The sequence below is a fragment of the Monosiga brevicollis genome, genomic scaffold (genome assembly GCF_000002865.3).
Source record: "Monosiga brevicollis MX1 MONBRscaffold_13 genomic scaffold, whole genome shotgun sequence".
Classification (NCBI taxonomy): domain Eukaryota; class Choanoflagellata; order Craspedida; family Salpingoecidae; genus Monosiga; species Monosiga brevicollis.
In genome coordinates this window covers 828,380-852,533 of record NW_001865050.1, presented here as the reverse complement: position 1 = coordinate 852,533, position 24,154 = coordinate 828,380, and the positions used below count along the sequence as shown (strand labels likewise).

At 55.3% G+C, this 24,154-nt stretch overlaps 8 protein-coding genes across 8 annotated transcripts in view; 5 read left to right on the top strand and 3 right to left on the bottom strand.

Annotated features, from left to right (window-relative positions):
• Positions 1 to 769: 769 nt before the first annotated feature.
• Positions 770 to 3,738, top strand: MONBRDRAFT_32820 (uncharacterized protein; the record flags this gene model as incomplete). Its single annotated transcript, XM_001746688.1, has 5 exons — positions 770 to 1,129; positions 1,225 to 1,299; positions 1,623 to 2,133; positions 2,292 to 3,121; positions 3,233 to 3,738. The coding sequence occupies 5 exons, from the start codon at positions 770 to 772 to the stop codon at positions 3,701 to 3,703; spliced, it is 2,247 nt and encodes a 748-aa protein (XP_001746740.1). The 3' UTR covers positions 3,704 to 3,738.
• A 737-nt stretch (positions 3,739 to 4,475) lies between these two features.
• On the top strand, positions 4,476 to 5,620 carry MONBRDRAFT_26278 (uncharacterized protein; the record flags this gene model as incomplete). Its single annotated transcript, XM_001746687.1, has 5 exons — positions 4,476 to 4,642; positions 4,752 to 4,815; positions 4,926 to 5,018; positions 5,200 to 5,385; positions 5,492 to 5,620. The coding sequence occupies 5 exons, from the start codon at positions 4,476 to 4,478 to the stop codon at positions 5,618 to 5,620; spliced, it is 639 nt and encodes a 212-aa protein (XP_001746739.1).
• A 412-nt stretch (positions 5,621 to 6,032) lies between these two features.
• On the bottom strand, positions 6,033 to 12,711 carry MONBRDRAFT_26277 (uncharacterized protein; the record flags this gene model as incomplete). The annotated part of the gene is made up of 20 exons (XM_001746567.1): positions 6,033 to 6,775; positions 6,855 to 7,023; positions 7,137 to 7,255; positions 7,408 to 7,489; positions 7,674 to 7,770; positions 7,980 to 8,275; positions 8,406 to 8,451; positions 8,510 to 8,573; positions 8,656 to 8,821; positions 8,945 to 9,263; positions 9,383 to 9,399; positions 9,929 to 9,982; positions 10,110 to 10,166; positions 10,280 to 10,521; positions 10,605 to 10,695; positions 10,824 to 10,943; positions 11,015 to 11,113; positions 11,211 to 11,297; positions 11,377 to 12,483; positions 12,589 to 12,711. The coding sequence occupies 20 exons, from the start codon at positions 12,709 to 12,711 to the stop codon at positions 6,033 to 6,035; spliced, it is 4,098 nt and encodes a 1,365-aa protein (XP_001746619.1).
• Positions 12,712 to 12,979: 268 nt separating this feature from the next.
• Positions 12,980 to 16,025, top strand: MONBRDRAFT_32819 (uncharacterized protein). Its single transcript, XM_001746686.1, has 7 exons — positions 12,980 to 13,300; positions 13,548 to 13,686; positions 13,807 to 13,944; positions 14,047 to 14,172; positions 14,333 to 15,390; positions 15,524 to 15,597; positions 15,700 to 16,025. Exons 1-7 carry the CDS (start codon positions 13,046 to 13,048, stop codon positions 15,869 to 15,871), a joined length of 1,962 nt encoding a protein of 653 aa, XP_001746738.1. The 5' UTR covers positions 12,980 to 13,045; the 3' UTR covers positions 15,872 to 16,025.
• A 215-nt stretch (positions 16,026 to 16,240) lies between these two features.
• On the bottom strand, positions 16,241 to 17,665 carry MONBRDRAFT_9035 (uncharacterized protein; the record flags this gene model as incomplete). Its single annotated transcript, XM_001746566.1, has 1 exon — positions 16,241 to 17,665. One exon carries the CDS (start codon positions 17,663 to 17,665, stop codon positions 16,241 to 16,243), a length of 1,425 nt encoding a protein of 474 aa, XP_001746618.1.
• Positions 17,666 to 18,925: 1,260 nt separating this feature from the next.
• MONBRDRAFT_26275 (uncharacterized protein) lies at positions 18,926 to 20,920 on the top strand (the record flags this gene model as incomplete). Its single annotated transcript, XM_001746685.1, has 9 exons — positions 18,926 to 19,009; positions 19,142 to 19,254; positions 19,389 to 19,509; positions 19,593 to 19,825; positions 19,977 to 20,052; positions 20,152 to 20,275; positions 20,388 to 20,463; positions 20,599 to 20,644; positions 20,735 to 20,920. 9 exons carry the CDS (start codon positions 18,926 to 18,928, stop codon positions 20,918 to 20,920), a joined length of 1,059 nt encoding a protein of 352 aa, XP_001746737.1.
• A 340-nt stretch (positions 20,921 to 21,260) lies between these two features.
• Positions 21,261 to 22,773, bottom strand: MONBRDRAFT_32818 (uncharacterized protein; the record flags this gene model as incomplete). The annotated part of the gene is made up of 4 exons (XM_001746565.1): positions 22,119 to 22,773; positions 21,851 to 21,968; positions 21,643 to 21,754; positions 21,261 to 21,557 (listed from the first exon to the last, which is right to left on the bottom strand). Exons 1-4 carry the CDS (start codon positions 22,741 to 22,743, stop codon positions 21,261 to 21,263), a joined length of 1,152 nt encoding a protein of 383 aa, XP_001746617.1. The 5' UTR covers positions 22,744 to 22,773.
• An 857-nt stretch (positions 22,774 to 23,630) lies between these two features.
• The window catches only part of MONBRDRAFT_26273 (uncharacterized protein), a gene marked incomplete at both ends in the record, with an annotated part of 4,113 nt that continues 3,589 nt past the window's right edge, over positions 23,631 to 24,154 (top strand). The window contains 2 exons of the mRNA XM_001746684.1: positions 23,631 to 23,789; positions 23,884 to 23,985. Coding sequence (XP_001746736.1) covers positions 23,631 to 23,789; positions 23,884 to 23,985 — 261 coding nt within the window. The remainder of the gene's footprint in view (positions 23,790 to 23,883; positions 23,986 to 24,154) is intronic.

Genomic DNA, 24,154 nt, shown 5'->3' with positions numbered 1-24,154 from the left:
TTTGCCCTTGAACCGCTCTGCCTGCTTCCCGCCATATCCCATCAACTGTTGCAACGCCTCGGCACGCCTCCTCATCATATCGCTTCAGTCTTCAATCATTGTTTTCGAGTGCGCAAAGCCTCCAGACGCGATTGCAATCGCGGGCGTGTGATCACGGCTCTGTTTCACTCATGCGCGCTCTGCGTGCGGATCGCCTCCCGTCACGGTGACTAGGAATCAAAAGGGTCAACGTCGTCCTTGTGTTGGTATTTTTCTTCTTCAACCAAATCTTCCGCAAGGTCCGCGAGCCCTACCCCCCCCCGCATCTGCGCACCTGCTGCTCTGCCGATGCCCGCATGATTCGATCGTCCGCCATCCAGGCTCATCGTATGCCCGTATACCGTCACAACTTTCTCACAATCTCGCCATCTCGCCTTTACCCTTACCCCTCGCGCGTACACATCTGTCGAACGATCACCAATCATCCACGAATACGCCCAACATTTCGTTCCCATCACACGTCGTGCAGCGCGCACTGCCACTCGTGTGTGTGCATCTGCTCCTTCCGCCACCTCAATCCGGCCACACGGTATGTTCCTCCCGCTTGTTGAGTGTGCCAGCCCTCCGCATGAGGACATTTTCTTTTGACGCTTCCGACTGCTTGTCACCAACAAGACTTATTTATCGAATCACAACCTTCTGTCACTTCCAAAGTCAACTCATCGCCCCTACATGGGCCTCCAATCTGTGCTGCCACCCCCTTTAAACCAACGATCAATTTGCGCACAGCATGTCTTCGCGACATCGGCGTGAACTGACGTCAACGCAAGGCCAAGTGTGGTACTGCAGTCACAGCTGCTTTGGCGTCAACGCGCGTGAGCGCCGCGTCCAACTCTTGCCGCACCACATCGTGTTACGCCACGTGCGGTCAGGGCGCCTCTCCAAGGACCTCCCGACCCACGGTCAGCCCATCAAGGTGCTCCTGGGCAACGAGATTCCTAGCGACATCTACTACAAGCCCACACAATTGCCCGAGCAGCGCTTCGTTGTTCGCGTAGGTCACGATCGGCACTACCAATTTCTTGCCACCGAAGGCGAATCAGCCACAGCTTGGCGTGATCGCTTGCTGAAATACTACCAACAGTGCCAGGTGCGCAATGGGCGCTTGCATGGCGTAACCGGCTACGTCCGTCACTTGCTGAATGGCTCATTCGTGCTCCTGGCTGTGCATCGCTTGACATGTAGGACGGTTCTTGCCCCGAACCCGAACCAGCCCCGCAAACTGTCGAGTTGAGCGAACAAAGGCAAAGTCGTCGAGAGGTACAAGCCTCGCCCGATTCGGAGCCCAGATCGGAGCCAGCGCAAGACGATCAAGAACAAGATGGCAGCGGTACCACCACCTCAAGGCGCGTCATCAGCCCCCGCGACGCCGACGTTGTCTGATCCCCTTGCCCAGCACAATGACGCCTTCACGGAGGTGAGCAACGGGTGCTTGCTTCCCACGTGTTTGTTTGCTTTGCCATGGCTTCTTCTACTCTCTACTCTCCTGGGTTGGACGGGCGCCGCGCCGGCCAAGCCGCTCACCCATCGTCTTGAATGAATCATTCCATGTTCTCGCTTCTTGACGTTGCTCGCTACGACAGCTGCAAGGGCAAACGGAACACAACGAGGAGCTCCTCAAGACCGCTGTGCGACAAGAACTCCGCCTTGTCGATGCCAATGCCTTGCCCGTGGCGCCCAGCGAGGACGCCGCGGCAGCAGGGGCGGCCAGCGTTCTGCAGGCCGACGAGGCGCAGTTCCAAAGCATGCTCGAGCGCGGTGTGAAGGAGGTCAAGGAGCTCGAGTCCACCTTCAACGTTTTGGGGTATCGCCTCAACACTTGGGGCTACCTCGGCGTGACGTATGGAACCTCCCTCGGGCTCAGCATCACCCTCAAGCCTCAACCTCGAAAAGAGCGCCCGGCTCCACAAGAAGTTATCGATGAGCAAAAGCACAGCCTGTTCCAGCGAGCCCTCCTGGCCTGTCTTGATCGTGGCAATGACATGCTGGAGCAGATCGAGGATGAGTCCATGGAGTTGGTGCTGGTCAATATCTCGGCAACCGGCTTTGGCCTCGACATTCCCGCGATTACCGTAGGGTTGACCCTTGCAGACGGTACGTTCTGTTCGGCGCCTCTGCGCTGCCTTTGCTTGAACCATTGTGCACAAAAGTGTCGAGATCAAAACGCCTTGTCTCTGTCCGCCTGCTTTACCGTCGCCAATTGTCTGCGCGTCTTTTCTCGGCTCATGTGGCTACGGCGCCTGCCTCTGCAGGCCGCCACGCAGGGAAATGGGGTGCAACCAACCCGGAGCGGCTGCAACAAGAAGAGCACGAAGGGCGCACGCTATGGGAACGCATAGTCGATGGAACCAAGGACATTCTTCATGCGCTTTGCCATCCATTTTCATCGCTGGCACGCCCCGTGTTGCGTACGCTGGTGCACGAGCTACACGAGTTTCGTGACTACCTTGATGGCACTGGCTTGCGTGTGGGCACCATCGCCGGACACGGGGGCTGGCTCGGCATTACCATTGGTACCTATATTGGTGTAAGCATGACCGTGGTGCTCCTGGATGAGCTGGACGACAAGGAATTCGACGCAAGCAAACTGTCAACCTTTCAGCGTAGCCTGCTGGGCATGATGGCACGCGCACACCGTTTGGCTACCAACGCCACCGGTGACACGGCGCACCCTGTCATGTTGCGTCTAGCCATTTCTGGCATTGGGTTGGCTGTGCCATCCATGACGGTGACCGCGTATTTGCAAAAGATTGATCCCGAAAAGCCGATGGATGGCCACGAGCGCTTGCTCTCCTTGCCTCAATCCCAGCCCGAAGCGACCAAGAGTGAGGAGGCAGCGCCCTCGAGCGAGCTGACCACCCGCTACGATGACTTTGTGTTGGAGCCGTCGAGCAGTTTATTGCGTTCCACAACCAATGCCGTCAAGAGCGTCGGCGAAGCCACGCGGCGAGCGGTGCTGGCCACGGGCAAGGCTGCGGCCAAAGTAGTGGGCGCCATTGTGTCAGGCGTGGATGCAGTGGCCCAGGAGGCCCTGGACGTGGCCGTGTCACCCATCACCCTGGTACTCGGCGATATTGAGAAGGTGCGTGGGGTCTCCGCGATGTGGGTCACCAAGCAGGAGAACCGGTCGTTTGGGATGCTCTGATGTATTGGCACGACGTGTCCTTACTGACGGGTATGCGTGATGATGTAGGTGGAGGGCAGCATCATCGACCTGCCGCTGGAATTCTGCAAGGAGTTTGCCACCATAACGTACGGTACGCAGTTTGGAGCCTCTCTGCGTCTGCAAGAGAAGCCGCACACCAAGTTGATTGAGCACCTGGAGAAGAAGCTTGAGGCAGCCAAGCGGACCGAGGCCCAGGCTCCCAAGGATGAGACCCGCGCCTCTGTCAATTTGATTGCGCGCAATGTGCGGGGTGTGCTGCGTGGCATTGCCCGCGTGCCGGTTGCTGCGGCTTCCTTGCGGGAGCGTCGAGCCCATGTCGACATGGTGTCGCTCAATGCCGACGGCTTGGGTGTCGGCATTCCCTCCTTTACCACGTCCGTCTACTTTGGCTACACTGCCTCCAAGCAGTCTGGCGGCGGACGCAAGGATGCTCTTGTCGCACCCTTCAAAACCATCAAGGCGGGCAAGGATGCCCGCGAAGACCCCCTGGACGATTAACTTGCCCCAGGCAAAACCATGTGTGTGCATGTGTGTGTGCGTGCGGCATGCCGCACACGCGCCATTGTAGCGTTCTAACGCCCGTCAGGCCTGCTCGTTATGACCTTCCCCTCACGCATCAACACCAATTCAGCTCCTGCTCAGATCTGCACACGCCTCCTCCTCTCCTGAAAAGAACGAACGAACGAACGAAGAATCATCTGACAATACACGTATCTGACAATCTGACATTGCCACCACAGCCTCCTCCAGCATCAGCCAGAGAGACGTGTGTGATGGCGATGATGATGACGAAGTCGTCACAACAAGACTCGAGCATTTTCTCTCTCTCTCTCTCTCTCTCGCGCTCTCTCTCGCGCGCTCTCTCTCTCTCGCGCTCTCTCTCGCGCGCGCTCTCTGTGTGTGGACTTGACTGGCGCTCAAGACTGTTGATGCTTGTGCTGATGATCAGGTAGCTGTTGATTGGCTGTTGGTTGGCTGCTGGTGTTGTTGGCTCGCTCGCGTGTGGACTCCGAGATTCAGGACGTGCACCTTCATCTTCTTCAGCTGGGAGCTGGCTCGTCGACCTCCGACACCAGCGCGTCCTCTCCCTCACCTTGGCTGTTGGCGGTTCCGACCCACGGCTGTTGTTGGCGCTCCATACAACATCTTCTGCTGTTTGAAAGGCCACTGGCGCGCCCAGCATACAGCCATCACTATACGGGGTTGCTGCTCGAATGCACCCAGCACCAGTCGTCGACACTAGTCGAAAGGTGTACCTCAACCTTGCGCGATGAAGATTGTCGAGTATGAGTTCGAGGTGGACGCACCATGGGAGCTTGCTCTGTTGGCCTACGACCGCAAATCCTGGGCGGTTCCCTCGCCCGAATACAAGGAAATCCTCCGTTGTGACTTTGATGAATGGGAAGTCGACCTCGACCTCGAGCTCACCAAATTCCGGTATGCAGTAGTCCGGCTCCCAACTGCACATGACTTGTGTCGCGGGACTCGACTCGACTCGTTGCGCCAAGTCCTTCCAGTCGTCCAGCTCATGCCTCGCCGCTCGCAGGCGAAGCGTGCAAGTAAGCATGCCCTTGCCCCAATGGATCATGCGCTTCTTATCCGATGACACGGTGAGCACCAAAGCCTGCCAGAATGTCTGTTGGGCGCCAAAGTCTCTAACACGCTGTTCGTCCAAGCGGGTCACTTCCTTCTCACGATGGGGTGCATGTCGGGGCCACAGGACTTTTGGTATGAATTCCGTACCATCATGGATCGCAAAAACCGTCGCCTCGACGTTAAAGGTCACAATGCCTCGTTGCAAAGCCTTCTTTCGGTGCGTTTGGACGCTTCTATGGCATGCAAGTCCGCTTGACGTGCGCAATACGTTTGCTTGTTTTATCGTGTCAACCCCTCTTTCTTTTCTGAAAAGGTGTGGAGACAAACCGTGCCAGCTCTTGCACCCGTTCACTCACGGCCTCCTCTGTAACCTCGATTGGGATGTTTGCCTGTGCCAGACCACCGAGCACATGGTCATGAAGGAGCATCCAGAAAATCCCAATAAATGCGTTCTGACTTATCACACCACCTGGGACATCCACTCTAAATCATGGGTAGTTCCCAAATTTGAGACCTTTATCAGCCGACTCTACTACAAGGCTTTGAAGCGGGGACGGCAATTGGACAAACGCTACATTGATCAAGTATGCCCTGTCCTGCCGTCCTTCCCGGCTTGCGTGGCCTTGGTCCGCAGCACAAAACCATCAATGTTGTCCCGCCTCATGCGGTTTTTTTTTTTTTTTTTTTTAGTATCGAAAAACCTACGAGGAGCAGGAAATTCCACTCACTCGCTCTGAACGCAATGGTGCGCTTGTCCATGCTCATGCGCCCCACTCTTCCATTCCAAACCCACTCCGCCTGAACGATGTCGCTTTTTGATGGTCCTTTCCTCACCAATACTGCTTGAACCATCTTTAGGGCGCGACATCGTTCGGGCACAGCAGGCCGCACCAGCGGACACGCTCGACTCCGCTCGTTGGCTCGATTCAGGCTTGTCCAGTGAGATGACCGCTGGCCGCAGCAATCAAAGCATGCTCAACACTGTTGTCGGCAACGAAATGTACACCCCTGAGGGTCGCGTCAACGTCGATTGGCTTTGCCAGTCCGAGGCTCCCTCAGCCACCCCCGTTTAGTTTATGCGCGTGCCTCTTGTTGTGTCAATACCTCCCGACTCAACCAAGCCTTTTAATCGATCTCCCTTTCTAAACATCAGCTACGCGAAGCCCACTCTTGCAGATAGCGTCCAGCACCATCAATTCTTGATGCCACTACTCTTCATTCACGACCAGTGTCATTGTGCACATGACGGTGGCGAAAGCGCGAGGAAACGCAAACGAAGACCTGGCACCACCAACTGCACAGTGCTGCCGCTCTGTTCCACCTTTGCTGTACCCATGGGGCGACACTGCTCATCGTATATCATCACTGTTGCGTTGGGCGGTGGCTTCCAGGTCTGGGTAATATCCAACGTAACTGAATGCGTCACGTCATCAATATTGACAATCAGTATGCCCACAGTTCCTTCAGGCGCCATGAAGGCACCCAGGCGCAGTGCAGAAGTGTTGACAGCCTCCCGAACGAATGAGCCGTTGCCCCGCTTCCACACCAAAGTGGTCGTGAGATCAACGGGGTTGCGACTGATTGGGGGCCGCACCATCTGTCCCAACGTCACATACTCAGCGTAGTGGCTGTAGGTGGCCGAAATGTTGAAAAAGAGCATGCTGATATTTTGACTGAAGGAGCCCGGTACAGGTGCCAGGCTGACGTCGCTATCAAAAGGCCCTTGCAACATGCCTCGTGCCACGCAGTCGCCGATGACCGCTCGGCGTAGCACAACGCTGCGGTACTGGGCCACTTCGCCTTGTCCTTGGACCTCGGCTGCACCAATCGTAGTGACAAACTCATGATACAAAAAATTGAAGATGGGCTCACCATACCCTCGGAAAAAGAAATAGTGCTGTTGCGCAAACTGTCGAGACCAGTAAGTGGCCATCAATGGTATCGTCAGCTCGGAGACTTGTTCCGTCATGATGCCTATGGTTTGACCTGCGCAGGCAGTCCATCCGCACTTGAGAACTCGTGCGCGGGAACTGCTTTGCAAGCGAAACTCTACCTTGGTGTGTCGCATTGGCCTTGATTTCCTGGACAAGTTGGGCAAATTCGTGATACATCCAGGGGCCCCACCCCAGGGCATGCCCGTGATTGTTGGCGTAGCAGGGGTAGCGTGCGCCACCCCCTATTTCTTGATCAAATGATATTAACGAAACGTTGAGAGCACTGACCTGTTTACGGCATGCGCGTCCAGCAAGATAGAGAGAGTGAGCTGACATCAGAGGTGGCATAGACTTTCTCCGGCACCGCACCGATGCTTTGGGCCGGTCAACTCCCGTCTCACCTGGTGGAAGATGGCGCCAAGCACCGTTTGGGCCTCACGCGATCCGTGGCAAAGGCGCGTGGAGTATCCTCGCCAGCCCTGTGGCCCCTCGGGCTCGTTGTAGGCATCCACTGCCGCCACTGCCCTTTCCAATCCCATGTTATGGCCCACGGGCCATGAAATCAAAGTAAGAAGAGTGCGAGACGGATGTCAGAGGTAGCAAAAGTCATCTAGCAGATGCCAGGCAAGAGCCGGCGCGACACGTCTGGGCGTCCATCAGTGGGCTACGCACAAGTTTGATCGTTGTTGCGAACAAGCATGCTCTGGTGCGCCAGCATTTGCGTCGTGTGGTTGAATGCTGGTCCATTGGAGCTCTGTTGACGCCGAACCACCCACCAAAATCCAGAAACCAAGAAGGCGACTTGATCTCCCTGGATCGCACGTGTCAAGGGGCGCGTGCGGTTGCAGGGGCACTGATGAGGCTGATAACGCCCGTTTGAGGCGACTGCCTTGGGCTTGCAAAGGCATTTCAAGTCCCTTTTTGCTGCACGTCCCCACCTGAGCCAGGAGTTGCTGCGTTGCGTTTTGCCAAGCGTCTGCGGATGGTTGCGGGGGCAGGTAATCAATTCCAGCCCACGTTCCGTCGTGCTCCCACCTAGCGAGCTCACCCACAGAGTCGAGTGAGACAGAAGGTAGCAAGCTGCATTTTGATGGCCGGTCTCCATCTCTTGGTCTTTTGCTGCTTCTTTTGATGCGACATTCCGTAGAACATACCCATAGGGTACATGAACGACATGACGAAAGCCGCTGCGAGCACGAAGTGCGGCAATGTAGGCTGGCAATTGCTCAAGATGAGGGCCAAACCGGTTGGGATTAAAACCTGACTGCGAATTGATACCACTTATCCAGACGCCCGTGCCATTGAGGAGAAAGGAGGGGATATCTGTACGCCTCGTCAAAGGGGTGCGAGTCCACCATTGCTGGCCTGCCCAGGCCTTGTACAATGTAGCAGCTGTCATCCAATCCCCAGAAAACGTGCGGAGTGCCGTTTGGTAAGGCAAAAAGGGCGTGGCTGCATCAAAAGGGATCCATGGGCGATGATGGCGAACGGTTATGTTGATCGAGTCATGAGCAGCACTGGTGTAGACAAACTCTTTGACCTATCGGGCAGAGCAAGAAATGAGGGGGCATGAGGAAGTTGGCTCTAAACCTTGGCCTGAATCAGAATCGTGCCTTGCCGTTTGTGTCCTCGGTGGCCATATAAAGCCCCGCTTTGGTATCATAACTAACATGTAAAATCACAAAGCGATGAGGCTTTAGGGCTTTGAAACCGGACCTAGGTCAAATTGCATCCAAGCACCCTGTGTGGAGAAACCACTCAATCCGGCACTTACCGAGCCCAGAATTGAAAGGAGGCGTAGCCTGGATACATCTGAGATTGGGCCTCACTAGCAATGCCTGTATACAGGACGGTCAGGCGCAATTCCTAAGCAACAGGCACATCGTTCCCGGTATATGGTCCAAAGCATGCGAGTCGTACCCGGCATGTTGTTGCGCGTTCCGCCAGCATAAGGCATAACAATGTTGTCCTCAGACAGCAACATCTCGTCACGGATGGCAGCCATGGTCAAGAGGGGAAACTCGAGGGCACTGAGGACCACTGAGGCATTGGTGGCATTGATGTTGAGTTCCAGACCAAAAAGGAACTAGATGTCGCAGAGACAGAACACGGCCACAAACTGAGTCAAGGCGCGACGAGGAGCAGGGGATGGCTTGCAGAGCAGCCCGACCGGGTATTTATGAGGTAGCAGTTGAATTGTCCTACCCACCTGATCGCGCTCTTGATCAGCCTGGACGGAGACAGTGATGTCGAACGCAGCTGCAGGTACAAGCGTGGAGGGACACAGGAAGCGCACTCTGGCTTGCGTGGCATTGACAAGTTCGGGCGGCCAGGCCTTGCAGTCTCGTGCCGATATGTTACTTGTGGGTCCCGTTGGTTCGACGCCCGACGCCAGGAAAGTAAAGATGGGCCGATGTGCATCGAGAACAAAACTCCAATTGCCCGGGTTGGCCGTGCGAGCCCGGAGGTCGGCGATGCTGCCATCAGTGTTGAGCACCAGCAGCGAGCTGGGTGTCGTCAGTGTCAGACTACCGCGTGTACAAGAGAGCAACGCCACGTAAACAGCCAGTCCCAGCACGCAAGCGCTGTGACCCCGCTGCACCCCCGATCGCCCCGCCATCCTGCCTCTCCCTCGCGGGCGCTTTACAGTAGGCTGATGTTTTGCTATGTAGGAAAACATCAACAGACACAAAAATGATGACAAAAATGATGACAAAACTGGTGACAAACACACACACACACACACACACACATTCACACAAAGTGACACACACACACACACACACTCACTCATTCACACAAAGTGACACACACACATTTGAAATTTTTTTTGATGCAAACATCTTTTGAGGAGGGTGACGACGAGTTTGTGGCTGTGGCTGTCAACGCGAGAGTCGGTGGTTTTGGACGGGTCGACATGGGGGCGAGGAAGATGGTGTGGTGGCGTCAATTTTGCGGGGGGCGAAAGAAGAAATCTTCATAATATGGGCAATGGAACTTTTTTTTTGACATGACATTGAGTCTGTGCGCAGAGGACCAGGCGGTAACGGCAGTCTCTCGTATTCTCCAGGAGTTGCAATTACGGGCGCTGTGTGTCCCAATAATGGAAGAGGACGCAAGTGAGAAGCAAGGCGAGGTTGCAACAGATGCACTTCCATCCTCAGCCCAGAGCCGGCACAAGGTGAAGGCTCACCTTTTTCGTCGGTACGGGGCTGATGTCCAATGCCAGCTGGCTGCGATTCAGAAACTGCAGAGGCAAACGCAGACAACAGATATCTCACGTGAGTGCTCGGTCGTGTGGATAGACTACGAATGCCTTTCTCTCGGATCAACGTAAGACAGCCACAAATGCACACACAGGTACAAAGGTCTACCTCTTCATGCAAGCGCTGCCAGGCTCGCTTGGGCAGCAGGATGAGAGCCTCGATGACCTAGAAAGGCAGGATGAGCAGATTTGCATCACACATTAGCTCATGAAAACAGGAGCCTAAAATATACGCTAGTGCCGATCCGTATAAAGCCGGCTGCATTCCGATAGGCAAACCTTGGCCGTGGCACCCGAGGCAATGTCAAGAGCTTCCTGCTCGGGACGTTGGGCGCGCAGGAGGGTGGGCCCAAAGCAAACGCCGTATTGGCTCGGGCCCATCTTCGTATTGTGCGCGTGCTTGCAGAAGCGATGGAGGAGTCGCATGAGATACCACAGCGAGAAAAAGTGCAACGCCGGTAGTTGGCCGACCAACGTCTCAAGCGGGCCTTGAACGGCCTCAAAGCCCTCGTTTTGGTACTCTACAAGTCCACACACAGTATGAAAGTCAGCCAAGGACGGCAGAGTCATCAACGCGCCGGCAATGTCCCGAGCGCTGACATACGGCGCCCCAAGGCTATGAATTGTTCGTAGTACTGAAACGTCAGCAGGGGCTCGTCCAAACCCTTGAGATATGCCTTGAGCGTGGAAGCCACCTGGGTGATCGCGCCGCCACGGACAAACGAAGATAAGAAGGGGATGCATTGGCAATGACAGCAACAAGGTGTGCATTTCGGGAAGGTTTGTCGGGCAAGCAAATTAAGTGAGTTCCAGCGCATCATACATCATCCACGTCTTCGTCTCGCAGCCACGGGTTGCCACCGTCTGCGTAGGCCGCAAAGAGGCGCTGCACACTTGATTCGGAGCCAGGCTTGCGAAAAATGCCTTCCGCCGTGTCCTTGAGCTGTGTGTGCCAAGTGAAAAGCAGTGAGTTGCACTCAAGAAATTGCCGAGAGGGATATTCCCTCCACTTACGCGAGGCACGCGGATATCCAGCTCCTTGATGCATTGAAAGATGAGGTTGGGCATCAACAGGCGATTGCGGCCGTATTGCAAGCCCTCAAAAATGTCGTTCTGCATCGCAGGACACAGTTTGCCACCACACGTTTAGCATTGAGTTTGAATCGACGTTGTGCATGTGGCAAGCCAATCTGGAAAATCAGGGGCGTACCTCAAGGTTGCGTCCAAAAGGTACAGGAGCACGTTTCTTCGCCGCCTTGGTATCCCAGTATGGGGGAGGTACGCACGTGGCTGCAATCTATGAGCCAAATGCGCGGGCAGAGAATCATTAGAAAGGAGGCGAGACCGAGGCCATGGGCACAACTTGAGCAACGTACGCCAATGCGTTGGCAAGCTCCACAGAAGTGCGACGCGCATTGTTGGCAACGAAAGTGCTCCCCTCCACGGGACATTTTGGTATGGCACTGGTCACAGGTGCGCTTGCGGCCTGGGCACTTGTGCTTGACAACGTCGTGCAGGCGAGTGCGGCGGCGCTGGCGGGCGCGGTAGTGCTCCTCCACGTGTTCTGGTGCCAGATTTTTCAATTGAATGGGTCGAGCCTGAGGGCCATCCTCCAGCGTGCTAGCTTCAATGGTCTCGTCCACCGTGGCGTTGATGTCGGGTTCCTCACGGTGCTCGCCAGAGTGTTTGGTTCGGCTTGATGACACGGGCTTCTCCGGTGAAAGTGGGGCTGACGGAGCGGCACACAGGGTTTGAACCGAGCACAGAGAGGCTGACGAGGAGGCAGCCGTGAGCGTGCGCGTGCTGATGGTTGAGGGTCGGCGTTGCGGTGGGCGGCGGCGCGCGTGCGGGGCATCAACGTGATCTGGTTCGGAAAAGTCGAGACTCCGCACTTGGAGTGGCGCGTGAGACAAGGCGTTGTCTGCACGGTCGTCCTCGATTTCCGGCTCCTCGTCGCTCGGAGGCTCCGAGAGGTCGCGTGGAACAACAGAGGAGGTGATGAGATTGTAGCGCTGTGCCGGCTGAGGCGAGTGAGGGCAGCGGGTGCCGCCGGTAGGTGTCGCGGCACTGGATTCTGGTGTGCCGGGGCGGGTGTAGTCATCGTCTGTATCAATCTCAACGAGTTGAGAAAGGCGTTGGGTGTGCAAGTGAGAGTTGCGGCGCTCCTGAAAGTTGCGGGAAGAGCGTTCAAGCTGGACAAAGCTCGTGGTGATGTTCTCCGTCAGATGAGCGTCTGCGCCCTCGTCCATCTTGATGGTCTGGTACACATCCTGAAGAATGGCAAGGAGTTCCTGGTGTTGCTGCTCGGCCAGGAGACGGCGGTCCACGAGCATGCGCACTTCGTGCTTCATGTCTTCATTCTCGTCTTGCAGAGCCGCAATGCGTTGCGTGGCTCGAGTGCAGCGCGCTGACTCCGCCGCCACATCATCCTGCAACTTCTGAAACTGGGCCAGAAATTGCTCCGAGGTCTCCTCTTCATCAACCTAAGTGGCAGGAGAGCGGGGCGAAGATTAGGCCTGGGAAACCTGTTGGCGCAAGTCTTTCTCTTGGTCGCGCAGGAGACAGGGCCAAGTCGCAGGCAGACTCACGCCCAGGCGATTGAGGATGTCGCCCAGCACTTCTTCACGACGCTGCACTTCGGAGAGATACCGCTGTCGTGCACCGGTAACGTGCTCAAAGCGCTGAAGCAGCTGGATGCCCTTGACGGCCATGACACCAGTCGTCCGGGAAGCAACCCAAGGTCGTGTCAAGCGTGAGATCAAGCGTGAGTACCCTTCCCCCCCCCAAAAAAAATAACAGCAACAAACACCTTCTCTGACGATCCTGCTTTTCAAATTTGGGCGGGAAATCTTGGCCACAACAACGAGTTTTTGTCTGACATGTACACAGTTCTTTCTTGTTTTACACGTGGTACCTTTATTTTATTATTTTGATGTGGCTCTCCTTTCTTTTTTTCTATTTCTTTTCTTCTTTTCTCTTGTGTTGCTGTCTTATCTTTCGCGGAGCGAGGCGAGCCTCAAAAGGGCAGCGACACCACTGGACAAGATGGCACAGAGGGGTTTGGGGTTTATGATAGTGCTTGTGTTGGCGCTTGGGCTGGCCACGCGGGCTTGCGGGAGTGTACCACAAGCGTCTCACGTGGGCGACGACGAATGTGTGACCTGGTACGATGTTGCTGAACACGGGTCGGCCTTCCGCAATGCCAAGGACTACGGCGCCGCGGGCGATGGCGTGACCGATGACACGGCGGCGCTGCAGCGTGTTCTAACAGAGGGCCGCAGCACACCCTTTACCTTGAAGGTAGGAACAGACGGGTTTTACCCGAATTTCAGCTGTGTGTGGGCGCCACGAGGCTGGCCGCTGCCACGCTCCGACCAAAACGTTTTGGTTGGGTGCGTTGGCGTAGGGCCTGCTTTCTCTGCCGCCGCCGCATGCGCTCGAACATGGACATGCGATCTGGGCTTGCGACGGAGAACAAGCATCCATGTTTGCTCACTCGCCACCCCTTGCCCTTGTGATCCTGCTCCGGTGGGCGAATCGTGCACAGACGCCCTTGGTGGTCTACTTGCCCCCTGGCACCTATGTCGTACATGACACGCTGGCCATGTACTTTTACACCCACCTCGTTGGCAATTGGCGCTGCCCGCCCACCATTCGACTGGCAAACTCCTCCACAACCATGAGCCGTACGTTTTTGAGTCATATTTATATATCATATAGTCTTATATCATATAGTTTGCGTCCAGCTGGCCGATTGACCCAGGCAGCCTCACTGTTTCTTCTGTTCGATTTTGTCTTGTTTGTAGAAGCCTATGTGGTGACGGCGACCAACTTTAACCAAGGTTCACACGTGAGCAACTTTTATCATAAGCTGCAAAATGTAATCATCGACATTGGCGATGGCAATCCCAACGCTGTGGGCATTCATTGGGCTGTTGCCCAAGGTGAGTCGCATCGTCTGCTCAGGATCATCCGCAAAGTGCACCTGCACCTCATTTCCTATTTTTTGTTCAACACGGCCGCGTGATCCATGCTTCCCTGAGCAGGTACCTCCATCCGAAACGTCACTGTCAATGTGAATAATGGGCACATGGGCCTCTTTGTCGAAAGTGGCGGCGGAGGGTTCATCGGAGATTTGGTAATCAATGGCGGCCAAATTGGTGCTAGCGTTGGTGCGTCCCATCCATTCGTGCTCGTAGTGTCTTGTCGCCAATCAACTTGGATGTTTTTGTTTTTAGTGATTGCTCCCGTCCAAGCTGTGCGGTGCCGTCGTTTTTCATCTCACGGCTCTTTCCTGTTGTTGTTGCTGTTGTTGTTGTTTCCGTTCACCAGGTGGCCAGCAATGGTCGCTGCGGAGCATCACTGTCAACAATGCGGCGCAAGTCGGCTTTCAACTCAGCTGGGACTGGGTATTCACCCTGGTAGACCTCACCATCAACAACTCACCGGTGGGACTCACCTTCCAAGGTGCCTCAGCGGGTAGCTTTGTCTTGATCGACTCAACCTTCTCCAATGTTGGGACCGCAATCGTCACCGACTATCCCTCGGCTTTGCGCGGCATGGTGCTGCAGAATTTTGCCTACAATCAGATTCAAAGTTTGACTCAGGCCATGCCGGCAGTGTCTGGCTCGGGTCACATTGATCGCTGGTTCCAGGGCTCCCTTTACAATGCCTCTCAGTTGATGGCTGCAACCACTGGCAGTCTTCCAGCACCCAGTGGGCCGTTGGTGAAGCGGGCTCTGCCTGTGGTGGCCGACAACGCCGTAGTCAGTGCTTATGACTACGGCGCCAAAGGTGATGGCCAGACCGACGACACCATAGCGTTGCAAACGGCCTTGAACACCGGCAAGATTGTGTTCTTGCCGTATGGAAACTACCGTATCACAAGTACAGTGACCATTCCATCAGGCAGTGGCCTGGTGGGGGAAGCCCTGTCAATTTTGTCAGCTGATGGCACTGGAAGTGCCTTTGCCGACCCAAGCAACCCTCAACCCATGCTTCAAACGGGCGATCGCGTTCTGCTTGCTGATCTTACGCTGAGCCTGCTTAATAACGCGCTGGGTTGCATCTTGCTCGAGTGGAATGCCGACGCCGCCAGCACCATGCACGATGTTCATGCCCGTGTGTACTTCAACGCCAGCATGCTGATGCACGTGACCCCCGGTGCCGGGGGCTACTTGGAAAACTCTTGGCTTTGGACCGCAGACCACAACATCGATTCCAACACCAATGTCACAGCCGTGGTGCAAGGCGGCCTGCTGTTGGAGGGTGCGCAAGACCTCACAATGTACGGCACGGCCGTCGAACACAATGCGCAATACAATTACAACATCACCGACTCGAGCCATGTTGTGGCCGTGGTTACCCAAACTGAGACGCCATACTGGCAGGTATGCAAGGGTGCGCGCATTTGATAAAAGGCAGCAGGATCAGGTCTGCGGAAGGGCCACGGGCGTAACGACGAGCCTGCGCCATTCAACAGTGTCTCTTGTCTCACCGAAGCACACTGCAATGTCTTGACAGGGCCCCCCAACTAGTTGGGCCTTGACAATTGGCAACAGCAAGAACATTTCCATGTATGGTACTGGCTATTACAGGTATGTGCACTTTTGGCCCTTATCCATCTCGAAATGCCCACGCGGAAGGCACTTGGCCTTTCTGGTGGCCGATGCTCATGGTGTCGACATGTGCTGGAGTAGTTGGTTTTATGGCGTGCAGCAAGACATTGTTCAAGTGGATGCTGCAAGCCAAGTTGACTTTTTTGCGCACAACGTCTACGGAGTCACGAACATGCTGTCGGGCGTCACGACCGTCCCCGCCACGTACAATAGCACCTTCTGCTCAACCATGACCGTCAACCTCGACGCCTAAGTGACACAGAGCGAGTGTCTTTTAGATTAGTTGGTGTTTTGTGTTCCGCACACCTCTTTGACTCGCGTTTGTCTCTTCTCGATTTGTACTTCTGGGGGACGAGGGGTGGCAGCAGCAGGTCTGCCGTCGCGCCAAGGAGTTGAGGATTGTGCTCAAACCAATCATTTCTCGCTTTTTTCGATTATATCCTCAGTGAGGAGAAGTAAAGCACAGGTTAAACACTGGAAGGCCAGGCATATTGCCTTTGAACACACAAGTAAAATGACAGGGACCTGAGATAGCTATGTTGAATAGATACTGGACTAAGTACGTGGGGTGCGAGCATGGGAAATGCCTTCGACCTCGAGCCAAAGAGACGGAAGATCAAGATCATTCTGGATCCCCACTCAGTTTTCGTAAGGCCGACCAAGTGGCTGAGTGGGGTTCAGGCTCAGCTTCAAGTTTGAATTTGGGCTTGGGCTCAGACTGTGGTTCAAGAAGGTGTTTTAGGGGTTGTTCTGGTTCCTGTTTGAGATCAAGTTCAGGTGTGGGTTCGCATCCAAGGTGTACTTCTTGGGGTGAAGTGGAATGTGCACAACTCAAGCTGGAGACTGTGCGCTTCAACAAGGGTTGTGCATCAGTTTGCGGGGGCGGCTTTATCCTCTCGACTGGTTCAGACCCATTGAGCGTATTGTGGGAGGCTTTGTCAGGAGGCGCATCACTCCAGGACCATACGGGAAGGCCAGGTATTGGCTGTGCGGTCGAACTTAGCGTGCTGGCCGACCTTTGCGCGCTGAGGGCTTGAACACGGGCTAAGGCTGGGTGCCGTGGCTCCATGGTCAAAGCGGGCGAGTCTGGGGGACTCGCAATTGAAGACGCCCTTGTTGCGTGGGTACCCAGGCTTGCATGACGCTCCTGAGGGGCATCGTCGCTTTGTTGAACCAAGACACGACGAGAGGGCTGCATGGCCACCATGACGCCCGAGAGAGAGGTGGGTGCAAACCAATTGCAATCGGCTGCAAAGAAGGCGGCGGCAGCTTGCAAGGACATGCGTTGCTCTGGATCTGGAGCAAGCAGGTGCCATAGCACTGGCCGCAGCGCCGGGCTCATCATGGTCATTTGTGCATCGCTGAGTGGAAGCCGGCCCGTCATCCGGTAGTTATAAAAGGATGGGCAGCCGTTGTCGGCACGTGGCCATGGAAGATCGGCAAACAGCGATGCATACAAGACCAAGCCTATCGCCCAAGCATCTTGAGCGCTGTTATTGTGTGAGCAGGCGAGGGCTTCGGGAGCCAGGTATAGGTGGGTTCCTGGCGTCTCTGCGGCGCATTGTGAGTGGCGGGCCACCGTTGTGCCAAGATCGTGTAGCACAAGGTTGCCCTGTTCATCAATGAGGCAGTTTTCGGGTTTAATGTCACCATGCACGAGTTGACGCTGCTCAAACTGCAGAGCAGCCAGGCACAGCTGATGTAACCACCGCCGAATGTCAGCCATGGTTATGAGAGCCGTGGTAGACGGACGGATTCGGTCGTACAAAGAACCACCGGGCATAAAGGTCAATACCAGAACGTATTGGCCTGAAGAAGTGGAAAAGTGATCCAGCAAACGTGCAACGTGGGGGGCATCCGTGAGCTCCTGCAGGGCTGCCAGCTCACGAGCGTAACTGTGCTCACAACCGCGATGAAAAAACTTGAGCGCCACAACAGTACTGCAATTCATGTCGAGGGCCTTGCGAACAAGGGCTGTGGCGCCGAGACCAAGCACCTCGCAGAGCCAGTAGCGGTTGTGAAGCAACACGCCCGAAGATTGGGCCATGTTGACCGGTCAACGTCCAAACTGTACGCTGCCAGCCTCATCACCCTCATTCGACTGTCGCACACCGTGTCGGAGACCCTCAAGCCCCCGAGCCCAGCACTGGTGAACCATACGCCTGCGCAAATACACATTGGCGTTCGACGCTCAGCCGCCTTCACAGCGGCAAAGCCACAAGGCGAGCACACACACGCACGCGCACACACACACACACACACACAAGGCGCAGGTGAAGCAAAAGAGAACGGCTCCAGCATCTTACCTGAACACACACCATCACAAAGCACCAAACGTCTTCGGCCTTTTGTGTTGATAAAGTCGGTAGGGTGAGCATCTGTCACACACACACACACACACACACACACACACACACACACACACACATTCTCTCGCACACACGATTGGTGCGTTTGGTGTTTGTTTGGTTTTTGTTTTGTCTATGACTGCTGTTCAGTTGACTGGCATCGCGCGCCCGATCCGACACCATCCATCCTTCCGAAGTCAAAGAAGAGTACACGGGTTTACGGATCGCGAGCTGGCCCTGTGATTTCATGCGTCTCACTTTCATTTTCAAGAGCTTGTTTTTCTGGTCATTGAATGGCTACCAGCCCTAAGGGTCAGCAATCGGGTTTTCGAGCGCCAATCTGTCACCTTTTCGAATAATATTATTTAAAATTTTATTTTCATGCTCGCGCATCCCTGTCCGTCGGATCCCCTCCTGCTCTTCTTCTTCTTCTTCGTCTTCTTCTTCTTCTTCTTCTCCTGCTGCTGCTGCTGCTCTCTTTCTTCCTTTGGACACCGAAGGATTGGGGGACACACTGTGTGTTTGCGGACATGCCTTATCGTCGTCGCGTATGAAGAGCCGTGTTGCAACTTTCTCTTGAAGCCTGATTGGCACTGGTCCAGCCCTCAATCCCTGAGCCTGTCCCGAACCCCAATCTCCATGCGGCCCATGCCCCACTAGTCCCAGGAGTGGGCTTGCCTGCATGTCCGCGAATTCTGTTGCCACTCCTAATTTATTTTTGGGTAAATGCGTCTGACACGTGTGGAAACAAGTGGCTCTGAAATAAAGAACAACTGTCCACAACAACAGTTTTCACATTTTGTTGACATTGGGATCTCGCTTAGTGTTAGTAGCGGTGTTTTTTGTAGATCATCATTGGCTTTTATACCTTCTAACCATATATAAAGGTAAAATGAATACCAGTAAATGTCGCAAAATATCAAGTTTCTGTTGCGTTTTTTTTTATCATCAACAAGAAGATGATGAGTCACACCGCCATCGCTGCTTGCCTTGCGTTGGCCCTGGTCGGCTTGGTCGCCGGGGCACAAGCGGATGTTGTGCAGGTGAGATCATGTTCCCAGATCACTTTGCGGAGTGGTAAAGGGGTGTGGGTGAAGGTGCAATGCAGCAATGAGGGGTGTTTGCTGGGGAAGTTTGGTGCTGACAAGGTAAAACTCGATGCCGCGTTGTTGCAGGTGCGCGTGCAGGAACGTTGGAACTCGACGTGGCGTGCACAGGCTTTGAATCAAGTGCCCCCCATGGCTGTGCTTCATGCTCCCCTCACCCCTTTTTTGGATGACGGTTCCTGGTTAGACCAATAACGCCTGCTGTATTTTCTCCGACTTGCATGTTTGTTTGTTTGTTTTTTTCTTTTTTTTCCATCTCCGATGTCGTGATTCATAGCCTGACATGGAAACCCGATTGTTTTCCCCGGGCATCTAGGTCGTTGAACATCTCGGCGATCCCTTCCTTGGCCAAGCGTGCTTCCGAATACGGCGTCACGGTCATCTGGACCTGTGGTGGCATGGGGCAGTTCTACACGCTCACCGTCGAAGAGCGCATGGTACGTTTTGCTGGGCCAAAATCTGACACGTGCCAAAGTTGCGTGTGGCCTCATCATGAATGATATGGTCGCTCTGCTTGAAGAAAATCAATGAGGCTTGGGTCGAGGCTGCCAAGCCTTATGGCCTTTACGTGATTGCCCACGTGGGCACGACCGTACTTGCCGATGCCGTGACCATGGCCAAGCATGCGCTCTCCGTGGGTGCCGATGCCGTGGCCTCTGTTCCCCCCTACTACCAGAACCCGGGCTCCATCTCGGAACTGATTGAATTCTTCAAGCCCATCGTCGAGGCTGCCTATCCCCTTCCCCTCTACTAGTCAGTAGCTGCCTGCGCCCGCGCCTTGACAATGTTGGGGTGCTCTCTTGATCCACAAAAGAGTGCCTTCAGAAGGCAAGATGGTTGCCACCCACCGGTTTGACTGACTGACTGACCGACTGACTGACTGACCGACTGTCTTCTTCCTTAGCTATCACATTCCTGGATCAACCGGCTACAGCGTTAAGATGCAGGATCTCATTTCCCAAGCCGAGCAAAGCTTGCCAGTGCGTTGCATCGCATCGCAACTCTCCCTTGACAAAGACTGTTTGTATGCTGCCTGTCATCCATGCTTGCTCATCATCTGCTTCAAATGACCACCACAGGCTCTTCTTGGCATCAAGTACGTCGACAGCGATACCCTGGACTGGTACAACATTGTCCAGAGCTACAACAACTCCCACGTCCTCATGTTTGCCCCCGAGCCCAAGCTGCAGTCCTTTGGCCTGGGTATGTCCCGTTCTCACCGCCTCATAATCGCACATTGATTTCTCTCGGCCTCCCTGTGTTCAGCAGCTCGGACTCCTCTCACATGAACGATGGTGTGGCTGCTGTCCCACAGGCATTGGCCGTGGCACCGTCCTGGCTGAAGACTTTTTCGCACCTACCTATCTCCGCATGCACCAGCACTTTGTTCGGTACGAAACGAAAATGCCTCTGGGGCATGAGCCAACCCAGACATGATTGACAACTCCAAGCTGGGCGGCCTGGCCTGCTGTTTGCAAACGTCTCACGCTTTGGGCCATTGCAATCGTATGGATTCACTCGCTCAGGGGCAACATCACGGCGGCTCAGACGGAACAAGCCTGGAAATATTCGGTACGCTGTGGTTGTATCGCCCCGTGTCCCTCCTGACTGAGGGCCAAGTTGCCTTCACATCCTTGACTAACTGGCCGTCGTGATACCCAGGCCATGGCGGTCTTTAGCAAGTATGGCGGTGGCTCTGCGGAGCGTGCCGTCTACCGTCGCATTGCCAACGTTGATCTTGGACCGTGCCGCCTGCCTGCAACCAACTTTGATGAGTCCAACTGGCCTGCGTTGCAAGCGGACCTCCAAGCCGTAGGCTTTTTCGATCAGGTTCCGCCTGCTATGTAAAGCCTGCCTCCATTGAGTTGGCATTGCGTGGGGAAACACTTTCCACCCTGGCCATCACGCGTGTGAGCCACCAAAACTGCCATACGTAGCAGCGATCAATCGCATAAGGTTCCACGAGTGATCAAGAATAGACGTGAAAAATTGCTGTCCATTGCCCGTGCACGGTTGCCGCGACTCGCACCAAGGTCAATACACAAATGCCAGCCGTATTTGGTTACATGTCGGGTTTGGTCAAACACACGAGCAGTGGCTTTGGAATAAGAAAAAATCAACAGGGCGCTTCAAAGAAACCACCGGCCGTTCTTGGTATTTATTCAAAAGCGGTCAACACTTCGACGCCCTAAGACATGCCGATGGACGCAGGGCGCGACATGAGATTCAAGCGTGCTACATCAACCAGCGCTTGCGTTGCTGCCATCGCCATCGCGATAGGACCCTTGCCTACCGTTTCGGTTATCATGATGGTTTGCTCGAATTGGGACGTGCGACTGCCGTCCATCGTAAGGGCAGTCCAATTATCCGAAAGAATCTCAAACTCAACGTTTGACGTCTCGTGAATGATGGGCTCAATCGTGAAAACGTGGCCGGGCAGCATGCGGAGGTCGCTAGCCGAGTCAACTTGTGTCTCATGGTGGATCTATCAAGTGTTGGGCGAAGGGTAGGGTGCTGAGAGGCCGAGACGCAAGTCAGGTGCCTTTGTACATGGCGACCAGAAATCTTACACCAGGGGCTTGATGAAAGTGCTTGCCGATACCGTGGCCTGTAAAGTACGGGCTTACAAAGAAGCCTTGTTTCTCGACATGGGTCTCAATGGCACGCGCAATGTCCGAATACCTACGTTGGCGTCGGCCCGAGGGATAAGGGCACAGTCAAGGTATGGGTGACACGCGGAGCGGGGGGTTCTACTTTGATGAGGGTGGCAGTACGTACTCTTGACCTGGACCACAAGCAGCGATGCCAGCTTCGCAGGCTTCTCGGGCCGTTTGTACTAAGCGAGGAGCCACATCATCCTGCGCAGCCCCCACGAGGACCGTTCGACACAGATCGCCTACAGCGTGCACCGCACGTCAAAAGTGAGTTCTTTTTATTTTTCTGAAGGGGTGCAATCAACTGAGAGAATAAAGAAGGACAGTGGCGCGGCAAGCTGAGGCGGCATGGGTGGGGCGGGGCTGACGTGTTGAGCCAGGCCCGTTCGTACCATGGTGGCCCTGAAAGTAGACGGTAATGTCAATGCTGATAAGGTCGCCCTCCTGTAGGACGACGTTGTGTGCAGGAATGCCGTGCACGATGCAGTTGTTAACGCTTGTGCAAGTGGCCGCTGGGAAGGCCATGTAGTTGACGGTGGATGGATAGGCATCGTGTCCCACGATGAAGGCGTGCACCTGCGCATTGAGCTCAGCCGTGCTACAGCCCGGCACGGCCAAGGCACACGCATGCGCCATCGTCTGGCCTGCGAGGCGCCCCGCGGCCCGCAGTGCCGGGCGATCCGCCGCTGGTAAGATGGGCACGTCATCGTGAAACACGTCCGGTAGGGCCACGTTTGGGTCGACAATGTAGGGCGGACGAGCTATGTGCTCCGGCACTGCCAAGATATCGCCGTCCCCCGGTGCGTGCGCCTTGGTAACCAGCTGATAAGGCAGGTTGTGAGGCGTTTGGCGTCGCCGCTGAAACAAAGTTGAGATACCCCCACGCCGCAGCACCTCGCTCGTTCGCATTTCCCTCCGCGCCAGTCCAGCGCACACCGCGCTCAAGCCCAACCACACCCCGCCCCTGCACCGCGCTGCCAAAGCCGCCCGACCGCTCCGGTTCCACACTGCCGCCATCACGGCTGGTGGGTGGGATGTCGTTATGCGACAGTCGTAATCTGACAATATTATCTGACAATACCCATACCAGCTGTTGGTGTCTTCACAAACCCTATATTGGACTACATCTTCTTCTCATTTGTTTCAGCTTGTTGTTGCTTTGCTCGCCCGTAGACATCGTCATTATCTACGATATATGCTGCATGTTGTTCTGTTCAAGCCAAATTTGGGCAAGAGGTGAGTCGTGACCGCAGAATGGAATGAAAGGGCAGCGCCCACGGTCACTGGAACGTGGTTGGAGAGGGTCAAGTCTGGCCGTTGATGGGCATTTGGGGGTGCTGTCCGGTGAGCAGCGACGAGGGCGTGGTGCAGCTTGGTGCTGGACGAGAAGGGACGGAAGGAAAGCCGCTGTCGAGGTCAATCGGGGGCCAAGGGGGCACAGACGACGTGACTTTGTGACGTTGGCCTTTTGATGATGCGACTGCAACCTGCTGTTGCCTGCGCAGCGCGGCGCGGGACCGTACCTGGCTTATTCCTTTGCTCGCTCACAAAATGCTGATATCGGTGTTCTGTTTGCATGCATTGACAAGCAGACGGGGCCAATATCCGGCACGACTTGCTTCGCGCATTGCTGCCCTTGCAAGCACAAAGCTGAGCCTTCCACCAGCACACAGCCTGTTTGTCCTCTCTGATAGCAGCGCCGTGTCGCACCGCGTATACTTGGTCGCACCAGTAGCAAGCCCATCAAGCCAGCTGAGCAGCCTGCCGTTTCCAATGCAGATCATGTGCACGGGGAAACAGAGCCACCCGCGCTGAGCCGCGTCGCCCTGTCCGGGGCGTCTCAGCATTGACTGACGTGTCAGCCTTCACTCGTGTCGAGACCTTGAGCTGCGCGAACCATCGCCATGGCAGATGGCGACGAAGTCGCCGTTTTCTTCTCCCAAGGCTTTTGGCCATCTTTGTTTGGTGGCTTACGCCTCGAGCGCTCGGCCCATCGCTTTATCAACGTTCTGCACGTCTACACTTGGATCGCCCTCTGCTGCATTCCCCTTGCCCTCGCTTTGGTTCGTGAGCTGGCCCGCGATTGACACAGCTTCCACCGCTGACCGTCACCCTCGACATGCACATTCTCTCAACCCAATCTCCATTGCTATGCAGGTTTATGACGGACGGGTGTCGGTCGTCGCCAAATGCGCGACCGCCATTGCTTTTGCGTTGGCCTTTGCCGCCGCGCATCTCATCTCCTATCGTCTTCACCAGGTGTGTCGCTTGCTTGACATGTTCTTGAAGCAGCCGAGGCCCGACTTTGAGTATTTGTTAGCCAGATCCTTGCGTTTACAGCTATGGCCTGCACTTCATGCCCATGCTTCCCTTGTCTTTTCGTACGCTTCCCCATCTCACGCCACTACCACCTCCCTCCCCCCCCCCA